A 20,646-nucleotide genomic window follows, 5' to 3' on the forward strand; every position below is an offset into this window, starting at 1 on the left:
GAATTTATTTAATACACGAGTTTCACAATTTGAGTTGAATTACTGAAATAAATGAACTTTTCCACGACATTCTAATTTATTGAGATGCACCTGTATCTTTTCAGTTCTTTAAATCATTTAATATTTCTATATTCAACATTTTTTAAAACATTAATCTTACCATGAATTTATGGATTTAATTGCACTCATGCCACCTCTGATCCTCATTAAATGTCTGAAAATACACCTACAAGCCACTTTTGCGTTCTTCTGTGCCACCTCTGTAGAAATTAATTTTAATACTGATTTCATTTGATTAGTAACTTATTCTTCTTATTCTACTTGTTCTTATTATATGGTTTTATCTAGACTTTTTTAAAAACTTATAAAAAATTTTTTTTTTAATTTGACAAAAGATTACATACTTTTAATAAAGATAGAAAAATGCCATTACAAAGGTAAAAACAAAATTCTACTGTAAATCACTTTAAGGAGTCAAATATCACCTCGTAATGGGAAGGCCATTTTCAAATTTCAAATTTTGGTGCTCCTAAATTTTTTAAGTTAGGAGCACAAGCGCTCCTAAAAAGAAAAATAAGCGTAGAGCCCTGTACTGGTATGCTTTTGTCCAGTGTGTGACATGCGTATTTTAAAAAAATTTTGATTAGATAATCATGCAGTGTTCTAAAATAGAAGCAAATAAAGTGTGAGAGTACACATACAATATCAATAACATATGTATGTAATTTTAATGCTGTACAAACATACATACATACATACATGCAGTATATATATATAATATATATGTATCAACTGCCCTACTTCTCATGAATTGCCATTTTAATGGTGTTTGGAGTTTTGTCTGTGTGTGTATGTGTCTGTTTGTGATGAACTTACTCTTGCCATCATGTGTTCGTAGAGTGTCCAGTAAGTCAATGCTGGCACTGCCCAGAAGTTCCTTCCTCAAAGTGTGACAACTCCACAACTTCAGATCCAAACGACTCTGAGGAGTCACGTTCCTGTACAAAAATAATAAAAATGTGACCATACAGTACGTGAATAAATGTGGTCATTTAATAAAGTCACCCAGAACTGACATCGCTTTTTAAAAAAGATTTTAAGAGATGGTTTTATTGACTGTTTTTACTTGGTTACCGATTACTGATTCAGTAGTTTTAGGTCATTTGAAATTAAATAAGTAACCAATATACACTGTCTATAAGCTCAGTCACATAATGCCTTACAGGGTGAGGTCTTCATTCCACTGCAGCTCTAGGTGTCCGGTGCGTTTGCCTGTTTTCTTCGTTTCACTGGTCAGGCCGTCAGCGGTCACTTCCACAAACGAACTCAACCGAGAGTGACGATTGGGCAGTTTAGGAGACTGAGGCTTAGCAGACAACACTGTGAGATGAGCAGAACAGAAAAACAACAAACTCTTTCAACTCTTAAACATTCTGGAATAGACGTTGTGCAAAATTTCAGTGAGAAGCTGAAAGAAATGAAGTTATGATTTAGTGCACATCACCCTCTAGAGGAAACACGGCACAGTGCAAAAACACATGCAGGACTGTGCGAAATTTCAGTGAGAAGCAGTACATTGTATTTTTGGCCAAGTTCTAAATTACTGTGAATCAAACCATTAGAGTTATACATCCCATAATATCATATTTACACTCAAAATGAACAAGTAGTAACAGTAATAGCATCCGGTGGAGGCCCTAGCATTTTGGGGGCCTTAATTTTCTAAATGGGTCCCTTTTCACCTTATTGCAAAGTCTTACTCAGTATATTTGAACTGAACTGAGCTGGACGATGAAATCACTGAATTAATGATGAACCGACTTTAACTGAAAATTGAGTGTTTACTGTTTTGCATTATTACGCACTATTTTTCCTATTGAATACTGTAAAGCTGCTTTGACACAATCTGTATTGTTAAAAGCGCTATATAAATAAAGGTGACTTATATTTATCTTTGAAGATCAATTTATTTCTGAAGCAAACTAACGTAATATTTTAACTATTGCTTTTAGAAAAATGTATCCGCTGTATGCAGAGAAATGTGGGACTGCAGCTTTTAATACAATAAAACAATACACAATTAAATAATGTATAAAGTAAACAAATGTGTATCATCATAATTCTACTACCATTCAACTATCTTGCTTCTTTCTTGTCTTTTTTCCTGTTTTCTGCACCAGACTGATAGCGCTACCTCTTAGGGGTGTGAGAATTGACAAAAATGTTGCCAATATTTGCCACCTTACATTGATTTCCAGGGGCCTTTTTACCTTTATAAGAGCAATATTTTTCTAATCTTATTGAATCTATGCAATATCATTTTTGTAAAATTGTTAAATTTAATCAATATAATAAAATAGAACAATAAGATAAGTTTCCAATCAAATCCTGTTTTGTACTGCGGAAGTGGGACAGAAGCTAAAGCAGCATTTCGATGCATTTACACTGCAATCACAATTGCATAAATAAAGCTATGAGATTACATTTTGAATACTGAAATTTTTTTTTTTTTTTTTTTTTTACAAAATGAAAAAATACTTTAAATATGAAACTAAAACAGCAAGTCACTGGTTCAAACGACTGATTAACTTAGTAACTAATTAAACGACTGTCTTCATGACTGGATCATTAAATCATTAAATCGTTGAATGAAACTGTGTTGATCAGAGGCGCACAACAGTTCCACTGTGGATTTGGAACTATTTCGGTGAAATAGAGTAAAACCAGACAATATTACAATGCAAAACACAATATTAACTTACAAAATCAATAACACATTCATTCACAATCAAGCTGATATTTGGGTAAAACTGTGCAGCGTACACTTGCTTGTGTGATATTGCTTAACTATATCATATTTGGGGCAATTTTGCTGCCATATACTGAATTTTTTAGGCATTCTAACTGCATTCTACTAGGTTACATCATGCAGTAAAATTGTGCACTCCTAAGGCAGTTTTTTCCCCCCCCCAAAGTGAGTGACATACTTGATAAAGTCAGCATCCACATCATTAAAACAACAATTACAGTACATCTGACACATCTGACCCTAACATCTGATGGGCCACCCTAATAATTAATATGCTAACATTTCATTTTCTTTGTTTAATCATACTGAAAGAAGCATTTATTTTAGCCTTGAACTCAATGATGCGATGCGTCTGGCATCGCGCTTCATCCCATCCATTTACAGCCCCTCACGCACGCGCTCTCGCGAAACATGCTCATTTTCTGGCAGAGTGAAAAACATCGCAGAGCAGAGAGGACACAGACAACGAGCTGACAGACAAGACAGAGCAGGTCACTTCTAATAACAGAAAACAAAGGCTCAGCATCCAAATTTTGTTAGTTTTATTAGGAATTATATAGGAAAGATAAATACAGTTTTGGAGCTCTTTATTGGCGTGACGGTTCACATGCGCTCCAGCAATGCCTCAGTTCAGTGCATTCTATAATTAGCATGAAATAAACATCGAATGCACATCCGATCCATGTTGAAAGATACACTACTGTACAACTTAATGTATAGTGTCTCATGTAATCACTCAATGAGTGTTTGAATCGTGTTAATACAGCTATAGTCAAGTCAAGTCAAGTCACCTTTATTTATATAGCACTTTTAACAATACAGATTGTGTCAAAGCAACTGAACAGCATTAATTAGGAAAATAGTGTGTCAATAATGCAAAATGACAATAGTAAACACTAATTTTTCAGTTAAAGGCAGTTCATCATTGAATTCAGTGATGTCATCATCCAGCTCAGTTCAGTCTAAATAGTATCTTTGCAATCATTTGCAATCAAGTCAACGATATCGCTGGAACATTATAAAACATTGTCACATAACTGCAGAAAATCCATTCAGTGTCTCACTGGATTATTACAATTAATGGCAAAATGAATGTTTGGAAATGTAAACTGATATTTCCTACTGACACACTACAGCAAAAGACAGACATAACTGACTTAAAACCACGTTTAGCTGCTGAAAATACTAGTATTCTGATCATTTTGGCCACCACTATATATGTTCCACTCAAACGGCATTAAAGTGTGCGAGACGTGAATTTAACCTGTATTTATTTACAGAGGTATATTATGTCACACGTCTCTAGTAAATTTCGTCTGTGTGTGAAGACGCTGCAAGCACAAATCCGTGAATGAATTAGGGTTGGGCGATGTCTACAAAATTGGCATCGTACGATGTACAAATAACTGACAAGCTACTCAATATCTCGTTCATTATCGAAAGCAATACATCAGCGATTATTAACGCGATATAGCAGTGATCTACGGCTCTGTGTAGTAAATGCCGCTCCATCTGAAAGCACGTGATGGAGATTAACTACTAATCACAGAACCGGCTTTACTGACGAGATGCGCATGACAATCGCATTCGATTATTTGCACAGCCCTAATCTAAAAACAATACCGTTAGTAGGACATAAATGGTACTTTAATCTCTACGGCACGTTTCCGGTCAAGTCAAACGACGTCACCTTTATCTCTTATACAATACAGATTGTTTCAAAGATATTAAATAATAATAATATTGCACTAATATAAGCGGAGTGTATATCTAAGGACAATAGACCAATTTGTTGGCAGAGGATATTTACATGAACTCCACCCGATCAACAGCGCTGCAAAAGATACATGTTTTTCTGCAGTATCAGTGGCGCAGGGAGTAATTAATACGCGAGCCTGTATGCGTTTGACCTGATTTCTAGGCCAGCTTTTGTCAAACTCGTGCTTCTCCTTTTCCTGTCACATATCACATCAGAAAGGCATTTCTTTTCAATAAAAATGAAGTAAATATTTGAAAAGTGGAAATAAAACACCTCATTAATAATACCAGGGCTCTACAGTGCGACCATTTCAGTCGCATTTGCGACTGGAAACTACTGCGTACGACTATGAAAAAATATTTAGGAGCACCTGTGCGACTGACCAGATCAGCATTTATGTTTGCGATGAGGGAGCTTCAAAGGTTTCTAACGTACTTAAAACGTGTTTTTGCAGCGTTGAGTAATGTATCACAGACATATCTCACAAATCCTTTCATAAGCAAAGTGTAGACGGTGTAAATAAAAGATTCATTGTGCAGTGTAGAGACAAAAGATGACATACTTTTAATAAAGTTAGAAAAATGCCATTACAAAGGTAAAAACAAAATTCCCTGTAAATCACTTTAAGGAGTCAAATATCACCTCGTAATAGGAAGGTTAATTTTTTTTATCAGAATTTTTTTGATTATTGATTAGAAGGTGCTCCTAAATTTTTGACCGTGCTCCTAAATTTTTTAAATTAGGAGCACAAGCGCTCCCAAAAAGAGAAGTAAGCGTAGAGCCCTGAATACATGTTATTAGGCATGCTTAGCTGTCGGTGTAGGGAGGTTTGTCCCAATAAAGTGGCATTTATCTAATAAAATGTATAAGCATTATAATTTATACTCAATATGTTATTGCATACTGTTTTATTATGTACTACGGTACTGAAGTATAAATATCTGCCACCTAACTACTATTACACACGCCTGCTGCTAAAGCTTCTATTTTAGTGTAAACTGAATTTATTTGCACTTTGTGTAACTGGAATATATCGCTTTCTCCACTTAGTGTAACTGCCAAAAATATCACCATTCAGTTAAAGACAGCTCAGTGTTGATTCAGTTTTGTTCAAGTTCATCATCCATTATGAAACAAGTTCAATTCGGCTACATAATTGTTTACTAGTATGAACCCTTATAAACAAGCCTCTGTAAAAAGAACGGTTAGTGCATTTATTTGTAACGTAACAACCTCGACAGCTGTGCGGAGTTAATGTTCAGTGTTTGTCATGTGACAGCACTTAAGCATACTACTCTGAAACATTTGTTGCTTGTATATGGTTTCACACACTATTCTTTAAAAAATAGGAGGCAGTATGCACTGTGTACTGGGCAGTAAGCAGTAAGCTAGTATGCCATTTCGAACACAGCCATGCTAAATATTCAGAGCAGGGGACTGGAATCGAGAACCACTTGCGTATGTAGCAGGGTAACGTTACAATAATATATGCAGCACAAACTGCTTCTTTTCATTTTCGAAAGCAGAAAAAAATAAGTTTTAGTATACAGCTAGACATCTTTCTGCTCCAAGACAGTTATGTAGTGTGGATAACATATTTATATTATTAAATAAGCCACAAAGACTATGATTCCAAGATCAAAGACCATCAAGATGCCAGGAAAAACGTACTTGGATTCCTGTAAAGAATATTCAGTCAAATGTGAACTGTGAGTGAATGTGTCCTGACATGATCTAGCAGCGATGAAGTTATGATTCAGTGCACATCACCCTCTAGAGGAAACACGGCACAGTGCAAAAACACATGCAGGACTGATGCGTCACATCAGCTTTTAAACCACATCACTTGCAGATAAATCAACCACAGTGCTGGTGCTCGACGGGACTGGACCTCTTACCTTTCAAAGTCAGCTGTGATTTCTCTGTGGCGGACTGAGACACACTGGCTGCTGCCATCATCACATCACAGCCCTAAACACACACACATAATCATCACACTCATCTCCACTCAGCCACTGTACATCACAATCGGAGGATAATAAGCCACAGACGTGTGTGTTTGCGGAGATCTTCATAGTGAGCATTAAAACTCAACAGTGATCATCCGAAGCACAGACACGATGTTACAGTTCAAATCAGGAAGATTGTACACAAACTGTGAAGCAATCAGAAGAAAAATGCTGAGCAGGTCAACAGCAAAGCCATGATATCTGCTTTATAAAGATAAAGGTGAATATCGCAGTCTGACAGCTTCATCGGTCAGTAACTGATTTTGATGAGCAGACACAAACAAACAGCAATAATATTTGTATTAAAACGTACGGTATACAGCAGGGTCAGCTGATCATAACCTCACATTTATATTCGCCTCAGATTTAGACACCTGAAAGACTCATTTCTGCAGTTATTTAATATTTATAATCATTGCTAATTTTAAGTTTGACTTCTCATGATGGGTGAGATAGTGACGCTGTTCGGCTAGCTGAACATCATTTTAAGATCAAAAGTCACAATATAGTTGAAACCGTAAAGAAGAACTCTTAATAAAAGCGGACAGACTTATATGGGATTTAACCGGTTTTCTGTTTATAATAACACACAAAAATGTTGTGATCTCTACCTTTTATCTGCCGTGAGACTGTGAAGCGCTAACTGTCATTTCCGCTTTAATTCAGGGTCATGTGACTCACAGACCAGCGCCGCGGTGGATCATGGGAGCGGATACTCCAAATGTTTTTTGTTTTTTTTTAGCAACTACAACAGCCGAACACACTCGTATCGTTCTTGCAAGGTAAATTTTAGTTCATTTAAATTTTTGTTAATTAAAACATATAATTTATTGCAGCATTCATTAAATTTGTTTTTTTCAGCAAAAGACGATCTTAAATACAATCAAATTAAAAATGTAAATGTAATAAATGTAAAATATGTTTGTTCCTCGAATTAAGATATAAAAAAGCAGAGCTGTATTTATTTCAGACTTTTTATTTCAGGAATATAAATTTGCCTTCCTGAGGATTGCCCCTACTATTTGTGCCAGTTTGTTATAATGAAGGAAAAAAAAAGAAAAACAAGGAGAAATGAATAGTGAATAATCTAGGACAGAGCCACCAGAGCTGTTCAACTCATAAATACAATCAATCCGACATGACTTGAATGCACCAATAGCACAAAACTTACACATACAAGATTACACATAATAAGGATTATAAAGGAAGTTGGAACGATTGTTAAAAGCCAGCAGTGGTACTAAACGAAGAGCCGTTTGGGAGCCCAGCTCTTACTGCTGAGCTGAGCCAAGTGATCTGGCTCCCTAAGAAGAGGCAATAAAGCGGCCACAAGCCCAGTCACTGCACTCTTCTTTCTGGACGTCATGTGGAAGAAACAGAGTTGTTTGAAGTCACTTTTATAACCCTATTGTGATACATTGATACATTTGATAAAACATTTGATAAACTGGATTATTCTGATCCCAGCAGAAGGGTGGATTTCAGGAACAAAAATGTAATAAAACATTCAAACTGGTCCAAAAAATACAGCATTTGTAACATGTAATATATCCCTGAATCCCCAAACAGCTGTCAATATCAAACAAAAATATCATATTTAATATAAAGTTTGTTTGTTTTTTTTACTACATTTTTACAACTACATTGGCACAACCATCAGAGATGGAAGTAGTTATTTGTGTAAATGCAATGCAAAACTAGAATGCAAAACATTGGCTTTTTTTTTCCATCACCATGTCCCTTTAGGGGCTCCGCAGAGCACTACTAATCCAGATCTGAAAAAGTGTGTATCTGGATCCAACCCAATCCAATTTTGCTTTGAACAATCGGCACAAAAGCAAGATGGGTTACCTGATCCTCGATAGCAAAACATGGGATTTCCAAATCCAGATCATTCTGATCCAGATATGGCAGCTGATTCCATATCCACCCAAGACGGGCAGTCCTGAGATAAAAAATAATACATAACTGTTCTAAGTTGCACAGCCCAATAATACCAATGAAAATTAGGACACTGTAGACCTCCTCTCATATGGCAAATATAGAAGTGTCAGACGGAGTCTGGAACATCTGTTATTGCAAATGAATTTAGTGAAAATAATTTTAAGTCGTTGAATTGCTTTGAACAATCGGCACAAAAGCAAGATGGGTTACCTGATCCTCGATAGCAAAACATGGGATTTCCAAATCCAGATCATTCTGATCCAGATTAAACTTTTTGAACAACTGGCCCCATAATGTGAAAACAGCTTTCAGAAGATTTTGAGGGTCTTTTATCTGAGGTGATGATTTTAACATCCCTGGTAGTTTGGAATGTGTATCCACAGAAACAAGCAGCATATTCCCTTCAAAAGGCCCTGCCAAGTGTAGCTCTTTTCGCCAAGAAGATGGCCAAATATGAGAAGGGTATAGAGAATGTGAGCTTGACATAGCCTTCAACTCTATGTCTCAAAAATAAAAGGCTCCAAAAGGGTGTTTTTGTAGTGACGCCATAGAAGAAACATTTTCGGTCCCCAAAGAACCTTTCAATGAACAGTTCTTATTTTGAAGAACATTTAGAAAATCTAAAGAACCTTTTTTCAAATATAAAGAACCTTTTGAAAGGTTCCGTGGATGTTCAAGGTTCTTCATGGAACCATCGATGCGAGTGAATTCGATTGAGTGTATTTCAATGTCTAGTCCTGCTCATCAGATGTAACTTCCAGCCCGCTCCCTCATCTAGATGATTGAATGTAGCTGAATGCAGCTCCTCTAGCCGTATCTGAATTAAGTAATATGTAAACAGCATAATTTTATGCACTAAATCCAGCAGAAACTTCAGCACAATTGGCAGATTTTTAAACACTAATGACAGACATCACTACCTTCACCTCACAGTGATTGGCTGCTGCCTGGTGTTTTTTACTTGAGTATTTTTCAACTTTAGACTCTTGACCACTCTTAACACTTTCTCTGATTCAGTGTCAATTCCACAGTCCCCAATGCGCAAGTGTGGCTCCCTTATGGAGGAATTGAAAATCACTTGTGAATCCTCAGACTTCCCAATCCTTTTCAAGGATGAAGAGTTTGGATGCAGTTGTCAGCATCCATGTTCCCTTTGATCGTGACCAATCGCCCGCTCCCCGCTGAAGAGAAACAGCCCCACAGCATAATGCTTGACAGGTATGGTGTGCTGTGTTTGCTTTTCCCTTGGAGTTCAGTCCAAAAGTTGTTCCAGATTCACAACAGGTGTGAACACACATACATTTGTTCTTAACCCTTTTTCTAATGTTAATGAATTTGGATAAATATGCACTTGGTTAGTCATTTGCATAAATCACACTCATCTCCATATAAGGGCTTTCTACACAACTTCATTTTTCTCTCCTGCTCGCTCACTCCTTCATTCACACTCTTGCCTGATGTGCAACCAGATCCTGTAATTTAATAAACCGTTTTTATATTGGACTAAACAACATATGATCGAGTTTCTAACCTCTCAATTGCATTTTTATATACAGGCTGCATTTTTCATATCATGTCATTTTTATTTGATTTGATGTTACTCAGAAAAAAAGTTTAAAAATAGTTCCATTTCCACATTAAAACAATTATATGATTGTTGCGTATATGCAGGCTCAATGGTACTCATTTTTTAAATTTCTTTTTATTGCATTTTAACTTTACACATGTCCATATACATTTCCATGTAACAGAGAGAACACAAACCCCCTCAAAAAAAAAAAAAGAATAAAAAGATTATTTTACAGTGATATACAATATCACCTCTTTTCTTAGTCTTCTATCAATACATTTCCAACTCCATCTTCCATCTGAAAGGTCCCCAAACTCCATCAAAAATTATGCATCTTTCTCTTAATATACAGTATAATGATGAAATTAAACCTTTTCTAAAACAATTTCTTGTCACTTCTTTTTCCTAGATAGACAATGATGGTATATCAAGGGAATTATTTTGTGATCTGATGATAAAATGTCTTATTTGTAAATACTTAAAGAAATGTTTTGTAGGAATATTGTATGCATTAACTGTTTCCTCAAATGACATACGAGTATTGTTAACATATAGATATGCTATCTTTCGAATGCCCTGGTCAGCCCAAATCTTGAAACCTGTGTCTGGTTTAAATTTTTCATTGCCCCAAATGGGACTAAAACAAGATAAAGGGTAGAAGGCACCTAAATATTTTTTCACATCAAGCCATATGGCAATCATATTTTTAACGATTGGAAACATTTTTTTTGTTTTTGAAAAGTGTTTTGTTTTCCTGTTTGTTTCTCCCCGCTAAAATGGAGGAACGAGCGATGTACATCACAAGCCGCGACCCGATCACCTACGCGAGGGCATTCGTGCCACTCGCCCTCGCCAGCTCCCTCGATGGGGAGACCCTGGTGACGCTGTTCTGGCTCGGAATCACATACCATCGCCCCGCGAAGCTCCCATACACCACCAACCTCGACTGGAAGGAGGCGGTCATCCGGTGTCTGGAGAGCCTCCGATCCCAATCCAGAACCCCTCCGCCGGCCGCTCCAAGGTCAAGCCTGCAGGCCGTTCCTTTTATTTTTTTTTTTTTACCTCAAACCATACGGCAATCATATTTATAATTATAGGATTGGAAACATTTTTTTTTTAAGATCTTTCAATTCTGATGAATATAAACACAAATTTAAAGGCAGGCCAGAATTTATGGCAGCTGATTCCATATCCACCCAAGACGGGCAGTCCTGAGATAAAAAATAATACATAACTGTTCTAAGTTGCACAGCCCAATAATACCAATGAAAATTAGGACACTGTAGACCTCCTCTCATATGGCAAATATAGAAGTGTCAGACGGAGTCTGGAACATCTGTTATTGCAAATGAATTTAGTGAAAATAATTTTAAGTCGTTGAAATAGATGTTTATGTAGGGGGAGGCAGAGGAATGTTCTGGAATAAATATAAACATTTTGGCAAAATATTAATTTTCAAAATAGTTATTCGACCAATTAAAGATATGGGTAAGGACATCCATCTTTCTATAGAGCTACTAATACTTTCAAGAAGTGGATCATAATTTACTTGCACAACATCTCCTGGTTTTGGCACAATTTTAATACCCAAATATGTAAAACAATCAACTATGTTGAAGGTTGCAACACAATTAGGTTGCTGTCTGTCAATCTCACTTAGAATAGAACTTTTAGAACTGTTCATTCTGAATCCAGAAATTTTTCCAAATGTACTGATAAGATCTAATAAAGCAGGAATTGATGTATCAAGATGCTTTGGGAAAAGAATGACTTCATCAGCGAGTAACGCAATTCTGTGTTCTGTCTGTCCAAACTTAATGCCTGTTAATTCCACATGTTTTTTTTTTACTGCTATTGCAAAAGGCTTGATGGAGAGGGCAAAAAAAGGTACTAAATTTTGTTGTACATTTGGAATATATACCCTAGTAAAAAAGTAATAAATTTAAAATACATTTATTTCATACTAGTTCAACCTATTTACATATTTACTGACATTGCTCGAGACTTACTGATATAAAAATTATAATGAAACTTTATTTGGAGTAATCAGTGTTGGGGAAAATTACTTTTAAAAGTAATGCATTACAATATTGCGTTACTCCCTAAAAAAGTAACTAATTACGTTATTACTTACTTTTTATGGAAAGTAATGCGTTACGTTACTTTTGCGTTACTTTTTAAATCTGAACATTTACATTTACATTTACATTTAGACATTTAGCAGACGCTTTTATCCAAAGCGACTTACAATTGGGGGATACATAAAGCGATTCTTCTTAAAAGAGGCAAACAGATACAGGAAGTGCTTGTAATACCAAGTTTTTAGACATTGTTCAAATAAGTACACGCTAGAAAGAGAAGGAATAGATAAAGAGATAGGGTTAATAGAATGGGATTAAATACATAAAGGATATTTGTGTTGTTTAACATTTAATTATTGCAGGTTTGCGTCATATTCTGAGTTGCATTATTTTTTATTCATTTTGAGGAACACTGAACCTGTGTTTTTTTTGTGTGTGTGTGAGTGAGATGAATTAATGCATATTCATATTTATTTTAGAACTACTTATTTGAAAAAGTAACTCAGATATTCTCTTGTAAATTAAAAAGTAATGCGTTACTTTACTAGTTACTTGAAAAAAAGTAATCTGATTACGTAACCCGCGTTACTTGTAATGCGTTACCCCCAACACTGGGAGTAATTGTGCACAATGCACATTTCTTAATATTAAGCCTAAAATTCTCGCAAAAGGTGTTTTACTGATTTGGCCATCGTGACTCAAATTCCATACGACAGTGACACTGTAGTCTCAACAACTTGTATGCATTTGTTTAGACTCCCTCTTGAACAGTAAACACATTTTGTGGTCACTTTATACTTTACAATAATCTGATTTTTATGTTTAGCTTTTGATTAATTTTAAATGGAAAGAAATACCTCCCTAACCCCTCTTAGTCCCTGACTTCAGGCCTCATGTTTTCAAAATGCCCCTGTTCTCAGGAAGACAGTTACACAAGCAGATGTTATGAACCCAACTTTATGACCACACACACAAACTCATAAAAAAATCATATTTTCTATCCCCTACTGCTAAACATTTATAATTTATACGCTTTATTTCTTGTGGGGTCCGATAAAATAGCTCCACAATGTCAAAATTTAAATGATTTACTACCTTTATGGGGACATTTGCCATCATAAGCAGTACACACACACACTCACTCACACAATTTTACTTCATATTCCAACTTTGGCAATGACACATGTATTCTATTCTTTTCAGTTCTGTGTATTTCTTTAAACGCCCTGCAATCAATCTCTTTTGTGACAATTAGTAATTCATTTTTTTAAATATATATTTCAATAAAATTGTTTTTTTTATGTTGGGTTTTGGGTTTGATGTTTATTGAAACCTTTTTACATCACGTTAATTTCTTGAAAACTTTTGACCATATACCTAGTTTTGAAATAAGATATTACATATCAGCATATTACATATTAAAGTATTTGAAGTTTGTTTTTAAGTTGAGTAAACATTTAGGTTTAGTGTTTACTATTAAAAGTGATTTATATAATTTTAAAACACAAATTGTGACCGCCCCTCAGACAACAAACTTGTTTATTACAGTTTTTTTACGATTGCTTAAGCACAATTTTGAAAACAGGGCCCGGTTTGTCAAAACACTACACACAATTAACACAACCCTACACCAAAGTAGCACAACACTTCAGATCATTTGCAAAATGGAACACTTTTGTCAAAACTATACACAACTTTATAAAAACAATATTTTGTTATCATACGAAACACATTTCAAATGACTTTAATCTTTTTGAACCAGTTACACACTGCTGTTGCTAACTTAAAACACTTTTAGCAAGTCTAATTCTCAGAGATTAGAGTACTGTAAATGAAGTACACAGAGAAAGTGCAACTATACAATAGTTCACCAAACACTACACAAGACCAATGCTGCAGACTGACGAAAATATCATTGATTTCTCTCCATATACCCAAATCAGCATCCTCATTAGCAAGACAACGCAGTAAGAACAGTCTTGAATGTCGAATCCATCCTTGCACAGCTGCGGCGTGTAAGCAATCGTAAAAAACTGTAAGACTACATTGTGATTGAAGGGAACTGTGATGTTTGAAGAAAACAAACAAATATCACGGTAAATATAATTGATATATATTTTATTGTGCATAATTTACAGTAGAGCTGTAATTTTGTCAAATTAAGCAAAAACGAATTATTTCCTATAGTGTGAATTTGTTATTTTCAACACATCCTATAACTTAATAAATGGATTACATGAAATTTTTCATTTCAAGATGATGCAATTTATCTGAAAGTAAAGTTTACCTGTCGAACATTAGCCTGTTTAAATTAAATTATTTTAAACTGAACTAGTAAACCAGATTAAAGCAATCTGTCTAGTTAGACCGTAAGAAAGTGTGTTTTAAATGAGTTTATTATCTAAACTGCCCATAGTTGAAGAAACATCCAATAATGTGAGGCGCAGCACTGTGTCCTGTTTTCTCTGAAGAGTTTTATTACGTGCCTCATCTGTAGTTTTTACAGACTCCTGAGCAGAACGTAACTCACGTAAAATGACTTACACACGCGCATGCGCAGGGTCCCCTGGCTAAATGCTAATGCTAGCACACACTGGTTCGCAGCGGCCCTAGATAGCAACAAAATAAACTAACAAATAACCTTAACTCCGAATTTACTCTTTAATGCGAACTTTTACTTTACACCATACTGCGCTACGGCGGTCAGTTAAACGTGCTTTAGTAGTTAATGTTTGGTTACTAAGTGAAAGAGGGTAGATTATTTTGGCGCTCGGGTGGACCTGTGCTAGTCTAGCTAATGATTCTTACTTTTCAGAAAGTTAACATATAAACGTGGGATAATATGTGGAATAGTAAGCGATGAAAAATACGCATCCTGACTGATTAAAAGCTTATCGTAAGTATTCCCCCCCTCATCTATTTAACAGAATATGTTTATCTAGCTAATCCTATCGGCTGTAACGTATATGTTAGCTGGGTTACGTTAATCCAGTTGAATCCAAGAGTTAAACAGCTATGTGAAATAAACAACAAGACGCTTTATTTGTTACTTTATTTGGTTTATTATGATTTTATTGGGTAACAAAAGTTGGATTTGTTCTATTCTGTTTTCACGTTGAGTCTTGTCACTGATAAATGTTTAGATCTAACTTGGTTATGTCGTGTTGAGTTAAATCAGTTCAAAACAACTCAAATTAAATTGAGTTGAATCAGTTTTACTTAACTGATACCAACCCAGTTTAAGTAAACAGTATGCTTTTTCGCTGTTAAGTTGCTAATATTCAAAAACCCTTGTCCGCCTAATAAAAGTTATGTGTTGTGACCAACATGCAAAAAACAAACAGTAAAATATGTCATACATAGAGGACCCCTAATGCCTGTGTGTCAGGGTAGATAAAATATAAGATAATTCGTCCTTTTTATGACAAGGCAAGAAAAAAAACAAGTTCAGGTTGCAAAATGTCATTTGGTGTGACTCCCCAAAATGTGATGTTTATTAATTAAATATAAAAGTACATATTTAAAAAATTTTTTTTTTTAAATGATAAAGGTGTGGCATTTACATAAATGGAAATGTTATTTTTTACTTGCTGTTTAAACCACATGAGTCATTAAATGAAAACCTTTCTTGAAAGTGGAATGTCAGTTTTACAAAACCATAAAAAACTATCATGAATATCAATTTATGCATTTGCTTATCCAAAGTGACTTGCATTGCTTTCAAGTTATACATTGGGTCAGTTCATGCATTGACTGGGAATCGAACCCATGACCGTGGCTTTACTGTTTGGGTTATATAGGAATATAGTCACACATAAAATGTCCTTTTCTGTATGGGGGACATGGTTATGTTAATTGACTGTTAAACGGGTAATGCCATTTTATTTTTATGATGCAGTGTGGTCTGGCTCTGTTAAAATTAAAATACACACCAGTTTCTACCATTCATTTTTAAATAATCTAAATTTATGACAGTAATTATGTCTGTTCACTCAATTTTTTTTTAAATTACAGTGTCATGTTTCTCCCCATCATCTTATAGAAGGTTAAGATGATTTAAAGGCTGTTAAAAGATTTTCATTTTTCTATGTATTTATTCATTTTTTTTCAATCAGTTGTCATATCATGGTATGCTTGAGTGTGAGAACAGAATTGCTTGATGAAAATGTTCCAGGAATGTTTAATTTTCCAAACCATTGTATCCATCAAGATAACTCGCCTCTTCTTTGGGGCCAGAGACTGTTTTCACAGAAATGACTTTAAGATGAGAAATGCTTGTAGACATCATGTGCAGTCGAACTTGAAGCAACATCCTTGATAGTTGGGTTTAAAACGATGGAAAACATAACTATCACACAGATCAACAAAACCCAAGAACTTTGTTTGGTGGAGTTTGATGTGGCAGTGTAAATCGGCCTTTATACAGTAAACAGTGCTATTCATATATGAAATTATCCTTTTTTTTCAACATTATAGAATTGCTTCAGACGCAGCTATCACATCTGTAAGCCCTTTCTACATGTAGAGAATGACTTGTTTGCTTTGGCTGGGGAATGAACCAGGGACCCTGGTGGCTGGATCTGGGTAAGAACTCGCATTTCACTTTTTAAAGGGGTCATGTGTTGCATTGCTTTTTACATCAAAGTCCATCATAAGTTAGAAATAATTGCCAATTTTCTACCTTGTTTGTGGCCTTCTGATTTAAACATTTCTTTTTAGGATCATATCTCCTTTCAGACTTCAGTGCAAACGCCCACTGCTATGCTTGCGTAACATCTTTGAATAGGAAATCTCAAACGAGCTCTAACAGATAAAGCATTGAAATTGACATGTTACTCATCCTTGTGTGGTGCAACATTACTGTCGGGTCTAATAGAGCACGAGGGCTGCAACAGGAATGAGATTTTCACAGTACAGTAACCGTTTCAGTAAATATAGCGGTGTTATATTATTATTATTATTATCACAGAAATTATTATTACAGACATTTTTTTTTCTGGTGCTGTATTATAATTTGAAACAATTTTTACTAAATGTATATGTAAAAAAAAAAATTCTAAATAAATTAGAAGGCTGTACAAGCTCCACACATGCCAGTGACTTGAGAGAATTTACGGTCTATAAATGTTTTTACTAGCTAAGTGTATTTGCATTATTTTATTAGACAACAGGGTCCGTATTCACAAAACAGTTTATCTTACCACTAAGAGTTTTCCTAAATGAATGGGGGAAGTCGTGGCCTAATGGTTAGAGAGTCGGACTCGTAACCCAAAGGTTGTGGGTTCGAGTCTCGTGCCGGCAGGGATTGTTAGTACAGAATGTGGTACAACTCTCTAAAAACATAACGCAATTTTTCTAAAATGAGAATTGAGACTGTGCTGTCAGATGCTTTCTGGGATGTACATAATGCACACCCCTGCTCTTGGCTATTTAAAAAAAAAATGTCCCACCCCAACTTCACGTTTCAATCATAAATGCATCAGCGCTGAGAGTAAAGCTGCGCTCATCAAGCCAATCCACAGGGACTTGAAGAACAAATTAAAAGTACCTGCAGACTGTTAAAAAGCCAGATATCCTGTTTTCCCGTTTACTGTCAGAATCTGAATTCTGCTTCATGCCAGTTGTACAGTGTTACATTTAGTCTTTGTGCTCTAGGTATCAAATGGTCTGAAGAAGCCATGGGAAGCTGTTTTAGCTGTCCAGATAAAGAATCGATCCCTGACAATCACCAGAGTAAATTTAAGGTCAGTATTTCTCAGCATGCACGAAACCCGTGATAAACTCTTATATTAATGACATGTGGCCGATGGAATCGGATAAATGTTAGGAAAATAAGTTATATGAAACAAATCCTAGTGTAAGATTTTTTTTTTTTTACTAATTTTAAATCTAGGTATGACCAAGTTGTTTTTACAAGGTGTCTTTTAGGTCATACAAGATTTACACATGGATATTTATTAAAAGGTGAAAAACCACCATCATGCCTTACTTGCCAAACTAAAATGACTGTGAAACATATGTTATTGGATTGTACTGTTTTTAATGTAAATAGACAACGGCTTTATTCAGAGGTGTGTCTAACTGATTTATTTAAAAATGTTCACCAGAATCTATTTTAGAATTTTCGTCTAGTGTATATCTGAAACGTCTTTTATAACCTTTTGTTAATTGTATACCTTGTATAATTTATTCAGAGATGGCCATGAAAATAGCCCTGATGCTGGCATGGCGTTAAAAAGTGAATGAATAAATAACATTCAGCATGCCTGTGTTAGATTGTGATGATCTTGTCTGTGGCGGGTTGAGCTCATAAGGTTTGGATTGGTTTGATGTGTTCAGGTGGTGAACGTGGATGATGACGGAAATGAGCTGGGAGCAGGTATCATGGAGCTGACGGAGGACGAGCTGGTCCTGCGCACACGCAAATGCGATGCTGTCAAGTGGCCTTACCTGTGCCTGCGCCGTTATGGCTACGATTCAAATCTCTTCTCATTTGAGTGTGGCCGTCGCTGCCAGACAGGTCAAGGTAAAGTTATCATCTCCAATCCCTTACTCCCGCACATCATACTTGAGTTTACACTCCCAGTCAAAAGATTTTGAACAGTAAGATTGTCCAAGCCTGCATTTATTTGATCCCAAGTACAGCAAAATGTTGAAATATTTTTACTATTTAAAATAACGGTTTTCTATTTGAATATATTTTAAACTGTAATTTATTCCTGTGATTTCAAAGCTGAATTTTTAGCGTCATTACTCCAGTCACATGATCCTTCAGAAATCATTCTAATATTCTGATCTGCTGCTCAAAAACATTTATTATTATTATTACTATTATTATTGTATTGAAAACAGCCGAGTATAATTTTTTCAGGATTCTTTGATGAATAGAAAGTTCAGAAGAACAGCATGTTCACCAAAGAATCCTGAAAAAAAATGTACTCAACTGTTTTAAATATTATTAATAATAATAAATGTTTCTTGAGCAGTAAATATTAGAATGATTTCTGAAGGATCATGTGACACTGAAGACTGGAGTAATGATGCTGAAAATTCAGCTTTGCATAAATTACATTTTTAATTATATTCAAATAAAAAGCAGTTATTTTACAAAGTAAAAATACTTCACACTATTACTGCTTTTGCTGTACTTTGGATCAAATAAATGCAGGCTTGGTGAGCAAAACATCAAAAATCTTACTGTTCAAAAACTTTTGACTGGTAGTGTACATAATTACGACTTTAAGAAATGCATTTTGTGGACTTGGGAATAATTTGGTACAGACGTTTACAGCAATTTGAAGGCTTCCCAAATAAGGTCTGATCACCAGCTCTTTGAAGAGTTATTAATGTACAACTGTTAACATTTGAACCCATGCTTTCAAAAGGATGAGCTCAAGAGAGTTTGCATGCTTGATCAGGTAAGTCCGGCTTGATGTGCTCCAAACCATTAGCTTCAACACTGAAGGAGTAGCCAACGTTTGCTTCCCTGATAAGAATCCGAATTATGCTACATGTTTGTGTTGTGTTGTGTGTGTTTGTTTGTCCATCATTAGGTGTATTAACTAGTAGGGCTGGACGATATGACCTAAAATCAAAATCTTGATTAATTTAACATTTTACTTCGATTACGATTAATGAATGATTATTTTATTTAATTAATTTTTTTGGCCCTCATAGTTCATTAAAGGTTTGTATTGTAAATATACTCGACTATTAAAGGTGGGATATTTTTTTTCTAATGAAAGAGTGCATTTCTTATCTTTGTGATTTTAAAATAATTGAAGGAAGCAGACTGTTTATGGTTATTTGCTGAATATTTCAAACAATTGAAATCAAAGCACACATTTCTTGAAATGAAGACGTCTTATGGAGGGAAAAAAAGTCATATTTTAGTTTTATTGTAAAAAGCAAGTTTCCTAAAAAAAAATAGAAAATAACTTTGCCAAAAAGAATATTGCCATGTCAAAAGTAGAAAATAACCAGCATCTATTGCAAACAAAATACATTTTAAATATTGTCATGTAGAAAATAGTAGTAAATGTAAAAATTGTCATGTAGAAAATAACTTGTATCTCTTGTAAATGAATTAGGGCTGTCATCGTTAACGCATGCAATTAATTTTACAATCCTTAACGCTTAAAATATGTTAACGCAAAATTACTGAAGCACAATTTCTATTCTAACCCTTTAACCCAATTTTGCTACTCTGCTTGCGATTAGATCATTTTAAGCTGCTAAACTCCGGGAAAGTTTTCAGTCCAATGATCCAGTAAGTGGATGCATTCAAACAATCCGTCCAAAACAGCGCTAATATAAAGGAAACCAGGCTGATTACATCAGAGATTGCAGAGAGAACAGAGAATCGCTTTGCGTTTTCAGTGAATTATTAATTCCAGTGTGTTTCGCTTTAAAACACGAGCTCTGTCATATTCTGTGATTGTCTCTGAAGAGCGCGAGCCCTCACACGTCACACG

The 20,646-nt window shown here is 35.2% G+C and overlaps 2 protein-coding genes across 2 annotated transcripts in view; one reads left to right on the plus strand and one right to left on the minus strand.

Annotated features, from left to right (window-relative positions):
- Positions 1 to 7,258, minus strand: part of LOC107728412 (NEDD4-like E3 ubiquitin-protein ligase WWP2) — a 54,189-nt gene extending 46,931 nt beyond the window's left edge. Inside the window, exons 1-4 of the mRNA XM_016538572.1 lie at positions 7,189 to 7,258; positions 6,467 to 6,539; positions 1,224 to 1,380; positions 877 to 998 (exon numbers count right to left, since the gene is read on the minus strand). Coding sequence (XP_016394058.1) covers positions 877 to 998; positions 1,224 to 1,380; positions 6,467 to 6,527 — 340 coding nt within the window. The 5' untranslated portion in view covers positions 6,528 to 6,539; positions 7,189 to 7,258. The remainder of the gene's footprint in view (positions 1 to 876; positions 999 to 1,223; positions 1,381 to 6,466; positions 6,540 to 7,188) is intronic.
- A 7,481-nt stretch (positions 7,259 to 14,739) lies between these two features.
- Positions 14,740 to 20,646, plus strand: part of LOC107728429 (fibroblast growth factor receptor substrate 2-like) — a 23,264-nt gene continuing 17,357 nt past the window's right edge. The window contains exons 1-4 of the mRNA XM_016538589.1: positions 14,740 to 15,068; positions 16,649 to 16,756; positions 17,828 to 17,916; positions 18,512 to 18,698. Of these exons, the coding sequence (XP_016394075.1) occupies positions 16,726 to 16,756; positions 17,828 to 17,916; positions 18,512 to 18,698 (307 nt within the window). The 5' untranslated portion in view covers positions 14,740 to 15,068; positions 16,649 to 16,725. The remainder of the gene's footprint in view (positions 15,069 to 16,648; positions 16,757 to 17,827; positions 17,917 to 18,511; positions 18,699 to 20,646) is intronic.

The sequence above is a fragment of the Sinocyclocheilus rhinocerous genome, unplaced genomic scaffold (assembly GCF_001515625.1).
Source record: "Sinocyclocheilus rhinocerous isolate Xijiao unplaced genomic scaffold, SAMN03320098_v1.1 scaffold126, whole genome shotgun sequence".
NCBI classification, from domain to species: Eukaryota; Metazoa; Chordata; class Actinopteri; order Cypriniformes; family Cyprinidae; genus Sinocyclocheilus; species Sinocyclocheilus rhinocerous.